Source organism: Musa acuminata, chromosome BXJ1-6 (assembly GCF_036884655.1).
Source record: "Musa acuminata AAA Group cultivar baxijiao chromosome BXJ1-6, Cavendish_Baxijiao_AAA, whole genome shotgun sequence".
In the NCBI taxonomy this organism is placed as follows: Eukaryota; Viridiplantae; Streptophyta; class Magnoliopsida; order Zingiberales; family Musaceae; genus Musa; species Musa acuminata.
The window spans coordinates 38,076,890-38,086,886 of record NC_088332.1 but is presented as its reverse complement, the minus strand read 5'-3'; the positions used below and the strand labels follow the sequence as shown (position 1 = coordinate 38,086,886).

Sequence of the window (9,997 nt, the reverse complement as noted above, 5' to 3'; positions counted from 1 at the left end):
TATACTATTAGTTATCTATCCATGAGATGTTTATACAAGTAATCTGGTCTCGGATGGTTTTGTTCGTCTATTCCTCAATAACGTCGATTGTTCTTACAGCTTATTTTCTCTAGATGTATTTTGCTTAATCCATCATTAAAGCGTTTTGAGTTCCATATTGTATCATATCACATCAAATTTCTTTTCGGTTGCAATCTTATTTCTTAAGATCATACATTAGGTTATTGCATGCTGCCATCATCGGACCAGATTGAAGGATACTAAACCTGATTTAGAATGTTCGGAAAAAATCCATCCTATTATCATTCCTTATATAATAATTGATAATGATTAGGGTATTCACTATTTTAATTTTAGGTATTAGAATATAACTTGGATTTTTTATTATAAAATATATTAAATGTATCCACATCTGATTTAAACCGATTTGGGTCGAGTCTAATACCAAACAAATATATATTATCGATTCCAAGAACATAACACCGAGATTGGGTACTGTCTTTATTTCCTCGCGGCCCGATTTGTGATTGCTTTGCTTAGTGGTTAATTTGTGATCGCGTTCTTTTTTCCCTCTCTCTTCACTCTGTTCGTCCCTCCCCTCCTTTATTTAGGGTTTGAAGTATTTCGTGGAGAATTTTTTCTGTATCTCAAACCTATTCCCCGTCTTTTTCTTCTTCTCCCCACTCCTTTTGAAGATTTCAAGTGAAGCGGAAAAGATGGAGCAGAGATTAGCAAATACTTGGCGGATGACCAATAACGAGAAGAAGTTCATAGCGAGCGTGCTCGCTTCCGACCTCCGAGTTGACGGCCGCCGCCCCTTCGATTACCGTGATTTGACCATTAAGTTCGGGAGGCATGTGTTTCTTTCGCCACCCTACCCTGCTCTAATTCTTGTTCCTTTTTCTTGGAGATTCATACATAGCTCCTCGGTTTTGCCAGTTTTAAGAAGGTAAAGATCCATATGTGGTTTGGTCACAATAATGGAAACGGAGTCTCCAAAGTATTAATGTCATTATAAGGGAGAATCCCCGTTTCTTCGTCGCCTATCTTTGGTTCTTTTTACGTTCGTGTCAGATTCACCGATTAAGATATGGTTCGTCCTAAGTCCTGAGGAACTTTATAAAACTGTGTCTATTCTTCATTTGAAGTGCCTAAGAATTAATAGATACTAAATCTTGTGTGATCACATCTTTGTTCAAAAGGAACTATTTTACAATTAGAATACCATTGAAATAGTATGAGACTTACTATGCCCGTGCTTAGCTTAGTTTCCTGCGATGATTGTGCAACTCTTCTTGGTTGCCTCCAAGTATTTTACCTGCCGGAGAGAAAGCATGTTTATAATTGTAGGTGAGGTGAGAACCAAATTGGAATACTGTCCTTGTTGATTTGGTTACATTTAGTGGATTGGGGATGCCAAAGTAACCCTCCCTCCCGTTCCTCAAAATGGAAAAAAAGTTGTAACTGAAAATGATTTGGTGTGTCTTACAAGAACAAGTGAGAAAGGAAATTTTTCACTTGCTTTCTTCCTTTTAGTGTTATTCTCTTTTTAAGTTTTTGGTTGGAATTTACTAATAGCAAGTAGAAATGCATCTTCTGGAGATATATACATGGTTTTTTCATTCTTAATTTTCTTAGTTGTCTTGCTACACCTTTTTCTTGTCACTTTTACATATTCTTGATCTATGTTATCTACAGCTTCTGGTTTCTGATGTGTTCATACTACATTTATGTACACTTGTATATCAGTGTTTAACTGACACATTATCTGTTATTCCAATGGTAGCTTCTACTGTCATTTGTACCTGCCTACTGTAAGTTCCCATGTAAGAGATATGAGCTTTGTGTCCTTGTATTCACTTTGAACACTGTATGTGCATCATTAAATGACTAGCTTTCAAAAGTCATTAGTCAGGACTTAATTTTACCTGCAGAGAACAGGGTTTATCAGAAGTGCAACTAGGTCAGACACGTGTGATGAGCTACGTGACTTCTCAGCTGGTGCAACCTTATCGAGATAGGCCAAATGAAGGGACTCTCTCAATTTTTACTGAATTTTCACCAATGGCTGATCCATCTTTTGAGGCAGGACGTCCTGGAGAATTAGCTGTTGAACTTGGCCGTGTTATAGATCGTGGACTTCGGTGAGTTTTGTTGTAATGTACTGGTGCATATTGATACTCCAACATGCTAAAGATCTTACATACATGATTTCACATTAGCGGGCTTGATATTGGGCATAAAAATAATGGAATCATTTTCAATTCAAATTATGGACAAACTACAATCTACTTAAAATAAAGTTATATTACAGGGAAAGCAGCGCTATGGATATGGAATCGTTATGTGTTGTTGTAGGGAAATCAGTATGGTCCATACGTGTGGATCTTCACATTGTTGATAATGGAGGGTATGGAAAGGAGTTGTAGTTTCTAAATAATATCCTTTTAAGCAATATTCTTCTTTCAAATGCTGATTGTCTGTTTCTAATAATTAGAAATCTCATTGATGCTGCTAATATCGCCGCTTTGGTTGCCCTCTTGACGTTTCGGAGGCCTGATTGTACATTAGGAGGTGATGATGGTCAGGAGCTCATAATGCATGATGCTGAGGTTAAGTCAAATCTTATCACCTCAATGTAAAATTCAAAAGTTCTTTGCCATATTTGGCTACCATAAGCTGTATGTCTAAATTATCTTAAAATTTCTTGTTTAGCTTTATTTCACTAGCTAAACTTCAAAACCAGAATGCCTATTTTAGCAAACATGCAAATATATCATTATTTATCTCATATTTTTCAGGTTAGGGAACCATTGCCTCTAATAATCCATCATCTTCCTATTGCAGTAACTTTTGCAGTTTTTGGTGAGGGTAACATCATGGTATGATGAAGAGTACGTTCAAAATCAACTTCTTAAAATTTTTGCTAGAGGTAATGAACTAGTTTTTTCTAGTTCATGCCAACTGATCTGGAATATTATGTTCTCTAGGTGATTGATCCAACACATAAGGAAGAGATGGTGATGGGCGGCAGGATGACTTTTACAATGAACTCGAATGGTGACATTTGTGCTGTTCAGAAGGCTGGAGGAGTGGGTGTCATGTCAAGCTTAATAATGCAGTGTTTACAAATTGCTTCTGCGAAAGCTGCTGATATTACAAGTAAAATAAAGCATGCAGTGAGTCTGACAAGATCCTCTCTTTTGTGTTTGCTTGTTTGTTTAGATGTGATAGAATTTTGTACATATGGTAGGTTTTTATCTGTAAGAGCATGACAAGTGTGGTTGGCTAAAACAGTAGGATGTTTAGTTGTTTTCATGGTTGCATGGCTCAGAATTGCATATGGCATATCCTTCCTTGTGGAGTAGTTTTAGTCAGTATGTGCATATGGGCTTGTATTTCTAATTTTAGCTCTTGTATCATCATAATATTTCTATGCCTATATGATAACTAAAAAATGGTTATTGGATTTAATAGCATATCTAGGTTCTTTCTGATATTATGATTGAATGAACTATGATTTGCATATGAGATGTTCCTTCTTTTTTGGGTTGATTGTACTGCTAAGTTCTATGTATAGCAGGGTGTTTTGTTCATGTAATGATCCTCTTCTAACATATATCAATTACTGGTGCTCTTTTTGATTATCTACTTCATGGGAGAGAGTTATACCCAAAGCTATTAAGTATGGATTAAACCAATGCTAAACAAAGATAACTAAAGTAAAGATTAGTTTTGAAGTAAGATAATGATTCACAATGCTCAACAAGGATAAGTAATGATTAATTTTTTAAATAAGATAATGATTTATCAATATGCCTCTTGGACTTGCATGCTTTCTTATTTATAATTGTCGGAGTGAAGTATTCTTGTTAAAACTCGAACTTTCAAAAATGCAATCCTGCTAGAAAAAAAAATTTGCATAACCAAAGGGGCCACCATGTGAGGGGGTTCAAGTACATAATACAACTATTTTTCTTATATGGAGCATTGGATAGCTAGCTATAAATTAATAAAGGAATTTTTTGCTGATTATCTTATTATCTAACAGTAGACCTGTGACTATCAATTAAAAAAATTATTGTGCAACAACAATAGCAAAATTTATTATCCCAACCAAATTCCTGAACCCAATGGTGGAGCCTTTTTTTGTTGTCCGAGTATAATTCTTGGATTAATTGTCCACAATAACTTCCCTTAAAGGATGTTTTGGAGTATTTGATATATATTTCTGTGAGACCATACGACACATATGACCTAGTAACTTGTCATTGATCTCGGAGAACTTTTTTATTTTATGTTAGCCAACTCTCTGGCAGTTGTATAAAATTGTTCTACTGGATTTTCAGGTAGAGATATACAACACTGAGAGAGCATCACAGAAGGCTAACCATTATTTATTAGAAGTGGCAAACCAAGTTAGTCTTTCTGATGTCATCATGAAGGAGAAACAAGTTGAGAACTTAATAGAACATCTAGCATATATGCCATTGGATGAACTAGAGAACTCTAATCAAGGTGATGCGTTGGCAGTTGACACAAGAACAAAGCACGAGAGCATTAGCCAAGGAAGATATACTCGTGCATTTGTTCGTGGTCCTGCAAATTGGTAACTTTTCTGTATAATTGTGTTTCTTTTGTTATATTACTATATATTCCAGTGTTGAATCTTAAACTTTATTTTAGTTGTATTTATCATGTGAAGAATTATCTATTCCAATTTTAGGGATCCATACTCAAGGGGGATTTCTTCACGTTTGGCTACAAGCTTTCCAACTTTACCTGGTATAACTTGATCTTTTAGGACATGCTTGTCCTCTGCATCATTTTGTTGCCCCTGGTTGAATTTATATCCAGCTATTTTTTCTGCCAATTATGTGAGTCCAAAGATGGTTCTAGTCAGTTAGCCATTAAATAGTGCACAACACTCCAAGCATCAGAGATATTTGCCCCTTACGATTAGTAAATTTTAGTTAGCAATGTATTTACCTTTTCAGGAACAAGGTTTAAACTTTTGAATCACATTTGTCAATATTTTTTTCTTATCCATGCATTCAATCTAGTCTTGTTTGTGAATGCTTAAAAAGTTGAAAACAGGATCAAGAGTAGATTTTTGAAGAATTGTATGAAGATCCAGAGTAGGTGATATGGATTACTGAGATTTCAGTTTGGTGAGATTTATAATATGTATTAGAAATTCAATAAAATTAAAAATGTAAAAATGAGAAAAATAATAATATAAGAATAACTAAAAATCTGTAATATTCAGGAACTCATGAAACATTCTAATCTAGTATAAAGACAGAGAAAAACTATGAAATATGTATTGTGGATTGTTGTATGCCTCTTGGGATGTATGATTCGTTAATTCTAAATTTGAAGCTAAACATTTTGAACTTTATGATCAATAATTTGAGTCCCAGAAGACATGATTTATTGATCATATAATTGAATCTTTTAGATACTTTTATATTTGTGTCTCAGGTAGTCGAACATAATATGCTATTACATAAAGGTAGGGATCCTCTTGGTGGTTACATCACTTGACTACATATGGTTAGTGTCTTAGTGATCCTCTTAGGAATACATGCAATTTATTTTGTAGGGATGCTATCAACTGTTACCTTGCTCTCTGACTACAAAAAGGTGGGAATACCCTCAGAATACAAAATTATAAATATTGTGTATGTAATTTAACAGAATTTTGTCACTCATAAACATCCTAGCTGATTCTTACTTATCTGAAGTCTGTGATAGTAGGCAGTTATTGTTATGATTGTTTTGGTGTTTTCTTCAGTTGAATGTGATCTTGATTAAGATGAGCTGAATTTTAAGAGTGTGAGATTTGGCTAGAAATAAGGTTCTGTGACACAGATGCTCAGGTCAACTCGTTCAATCAGTTGGTCCAGTTCTTGAAGACTGGTGGGAAAAGGGAGATTTGAAGCTGAAGGAAAACCCAAGAGGGGGAAAACCAAGATAACAAGATGCTTTGGGCTTCAAGAAAACATTCTTTAAGAAAAATCCATAATAAAGATTTGCAGTTGTTCACTGACGCAAAACAATAGTCTTTTGAATATTATATGACCCAGTTGGCAACCATCACAAAAAGTTTACAGGAGAGCAAAATTGCATCCATTTCTTTTTCTAGCAGTATTTGAATACTTTTCCCCCTATTGTCCTACCTCTTGAGATGGATTTTATGATTTTTTTTTGTGGTCTCATTAAGGCATCAGGCAAGTAATATACCTTGATGACTGGTAAAATCACAACCTTTTATTCCCATATTTTTATCTGAACCCCAAGATATCTATACGTTAAATTTTTTGGGCATGTATACCCTTAAAAGTTTGCCAGATTGTGTTTATGCTCTAAATATCCATATAACATAATCACTCTTGTAAACCAACAAATACCTAGTTGTCACAAACCATCCATAAGCATCAAAGTTATTCCAGTTAAATGAGTTATTGTGAAATCAAGTTGCTGCTTGCTACGTTCGCTCCTCCATTGTGCCTTTATGCAATGATGAAAATTTGATTTAGCATGTTTCCTGAAAATTTTGTTTCCCCTGATTAAGTTTTTGTTTCAGCTATTTGAAACCAAGATACAGCTTGCTATGTCTGTTCCGCCATTGTGCATCGATGCAACAATGAAAATTTGATTTAGCATTGTTTCTGAAAAATGTTTTTTGCCCTGATTAAGTTTTTGTTTCAGCTAAGTGATAGATTTTTATTAGGATACTAATGCACAGTAGTAATTATGTTGTCTGACATGATAATATACACTTTTTGGTATTAAAATGTTTTTAGCAGTGAGGACACTTGCAAAGCACTGGTGAGAATTCAGTGCTGCAGATTTTAGCCAATAGGATATAGACACATGCATAGCATGTGACAGTTTGTGGCAACGTCTAGTAAAGAAGAGCTGAACAAGACCAATCAACCTAGGCATTTGACTTTGTGGAAGAGATTTAATCTTGCGTTCCCCCTGCTTTTGATTGTTTTCTTCTGAAGATGTCTATCATGTTTTCATTCTGAATAATATTATTGTTGCGGAAGTTCTTCTGCTACTTGTAACAGATCACCATTGATGGATGTACAGGTCCTTCAACTAAAGTTAAGGAACACAATGTTGTTACAAGCAATGAGATGACAGTTGAATATAGTGTTGAGCATACGACAGGTGCTTCTAGTTCTAGCACTAGAGTCTTAGGTGCTCCAGCTGTGAGACAGCACAGTAAAGGCCCAAAGAGTTTAAAAGATGCTGTGAAATTAAGAACTAGAAGGAAGAGTGGCAATTGAACTAGATTTACAAAAAATTACCTCTTGAAGGTAAGCTAATCTTATGTCTACATAAATGTTGCTTCTAAGCTTCTGCTTCGTGAACTGCAGTTAATTTATTATTTTAAAATGTGTGATCCATCTGCCTTCTTCCGACTCTAGAAGCTTTGAATTATTTAACATATTCTCAACATTTCTATTATAAAGAATGTAGATACTCAACTTATGTAATGAACTTTCAACCTGCACCTTAATTCTTATATGTTTTCACTAGCATTTTTTGTCCATGTTATTTTGGATTTGCTCTTTTATGAGAAATTGATAATTTCCTAGTTGAGAGTAGGACTAAAACTGAATATATGAGATGCATTCTTAGTAATTCTATGAATAGATAAGAGAATATGGTTAAGTTCGATGGAGAAGAAGTTCCTTTGAATAAGAGTCTTAAGTATCTTGGATCAATTATTCAACAAGATGGAGAAATTGATAAAGATATTTTGTATAGATTATAGAGTAAAAATAGAATGATTAAAATAACAAGGGGTGCCCGGAGTTATGTGTAATCATTGGATACCTTTGAGATTAAAGGAAAGATTTTATAAGATAGTTGTAAGACCAACAGTACTTTAAGGATCTGAGTGTTGGGCAATTAAGAAACAACGTATACAAAAAGTTTGTGTTGTTAAGATGAAAATATTAAGATGGATCCATGAAGTTGTTAGGAAAGATAAGAAAAGAAATACTTTTATTTGTGAACAACCAGATATCACTTCGATAAAGGATAAGATAAGAGAAAATCATTTAAGATGGTACGGGCATGTACCTAGGAGACCTTTAGATGCGGTTAGTTAGAAGAGATGAATTGATTAATGTTAGTGGTACGAGAAAGGGTATTGGAAGATCTATAAAGGCTTTAATAGAAACTATAAATAAAAACTTAAGTACTTTGAATTTAACTAGGCATATGACACTTTACAGTTATCAACGACGACAAAAGATCTATGTAACTGACTTTAAATAGTTGAGACTTACAGTTTTGTTGTTGTTGTTATAGTTGTTGAACAGTTGCTCATCATTAGATGATTAGATTTTTTTTCATTATTTCTCCCCTTAATAAAACATTAATTCATGCAATCCTCTTCTTAGCTAGCTGAACAGCCTGAACTGAACAACCTTCAACACAAGCTGTTATGTATGCTTGATCTTAGATTGCCATTTGATTTTGCATGTACCATCTATTCGAAAGAAGAGCTGCATTAGCATCCTACTTTGGAAGACTTCAGCTGGGTTTTTCGGCGTTTGAAACACCACCATCATTAATCAGTATATTTTAATTACATTTGAGCATACATACTCTATTAGCTATGTTTGACCAAACCATCTAATGTGATTAGGCGATCACATCAGATGTATCAAGTAGCTGAACTGGGTTATCAGAGATTTCCGAGTGTTGTAAGGGGATATTTGGGTCCTTATAGGAATCTGTTGATTGTGTATTAAAGATGATTATTGTAATTTGAGATCTTAACTTCCTTTTCCTTTTCCTTCCTATGGTGATTTCTCTCCTTTAAGAAATTTAGTTGGCATTTTTCCTGAAGCTTCATTTCTTTGCTAACTTAGATATATGTGTTATGGCCAGGCTTTTGGTGCGTTTTGTTAGGACCGAAGACCTTTTTACTGGAGACCGAAGAAACAACTCTCTTGCACGCTGAAAACTCTCTTGGATGACAATATGTTTTGCTTAGTTTCTAGAATCCATAAAAAATCATAGTTCAGTTTGCTGTATTTGTTGCAGCTGTTCATAAAAAGCCATATATTGTTTACTCAAGCGGTCACATAAAAAAATCGTGTCAAAATCAAATTAGTTCAGTTTGGTTGGCTTGAGATTATACCAAGTCATGTCTGTTATTCTATTGTACATTAGAATCAAGGAAAGGTCTAGATGTTAAGATCTCAATCAACTTACAAATGCTTTCTGATGTTTCATGGACACTGGGTTTCAAGTGGTAGGACTAGAATTAGCTGTGGAGATTTAAATTGTAGTAGTAGTAGTATTGCAACTCACTAATCCGTCCTAAAGAGTTATCATTTATTCTTTGAAGTTTTCCTGACTCTCTCCAAGAGAAAAAAAGGTCCATTTCTTTTTTTTACATCCTTCAGCAGTCAATAAGTTATACTCATTCCCATTGCTGGTTTCTGACCTCTGACCTGACATATATCCAAAACCCATTGACATCCTGCTTTAGAAATAAGAGGCTCAGCAGATGGTGTCCAAGAAAATGACTACCACAATTCATATGCCTACCTTTCCATTCTTGTCATATGGTGACATAAATGGCTCAATATCAAGCAATCATTTTCTTCCAACCATTCTTTTCTATCGATGTCATGCGAATAAAGGAGAAACCACCGGTGCTGTCTAACCCTTTTAAACAGTCACTGATCATGCAATCTGCGGAAGACAATTTGGTGGAATAAAGGGTGTGTTCTCTTAGCATTGTGAATAACCTACTGTTTGCTGATGCAAAACATGAGATGAGCAGACATTATTCCTAACGTTATCTTCTTTTCTGGATGCAATGTTCTCTGCAATAAAGAGACTTTCCGACATGCATATGCTCTCATTGTACGCTTGACACAATAATAATAATAATAATACTGCATCACTTTGTTCTTCAAATAGCAAGGATCCATGCAGCTGACTTGCCACGGAATAA

General features: G+C 34.7%; 1 protein-coding gene across 8 annotated transcripts; it reads left to right on the top strand.

Annotated features, from left to right (window-relative positions):
• The first annotated feature begins 3 nt into the window (after positions 1–3).
• LOC135585913 (exosome complex component RRP45A-like) lies at positions 4–9,259 on the top strand. Of its 8 annotated transcripts, none has more exons than XM_065188454.1 (10): positions 4–492; positions 1,935–2,144; positions 2,315–2,410; positions 2,498–2,612; positions 2,802–2,882; positions 2,991–3,179; positions 4,350–4,609; positions 4,727–4,785; positions 7,102–7,331; positions 8,920–9,259. In XM_065188454.1, exons 2-9 carry the CDS (start codon positions 1,978–1,980, stop codon positions 7,299–7,301), a joined length of 1,167 nt encoding a protein of 388 aa, XP_065044526.1. In that variant the 5' UTR covers positions 4–492; positions 1,935–1,977; the 3' UTR covers positions 7,302–7,331; positions 8,920–9,259. The 8 variants fall into 8 exon arrangements, with proteins under 8 accessions (XP_065044526.1, XP_065044522.1, XP_065044519.1 ...); XM_065188450.1 differs by lacking the exon at positions 4–492 and adding an exon at positions 499–853; XM_065188447.1 differs by lacking the exon at positions 4–492 and adding an exon at positions 499–949.
• Positions 9,260–9,997: the final 738 nt, after the last annotated feature.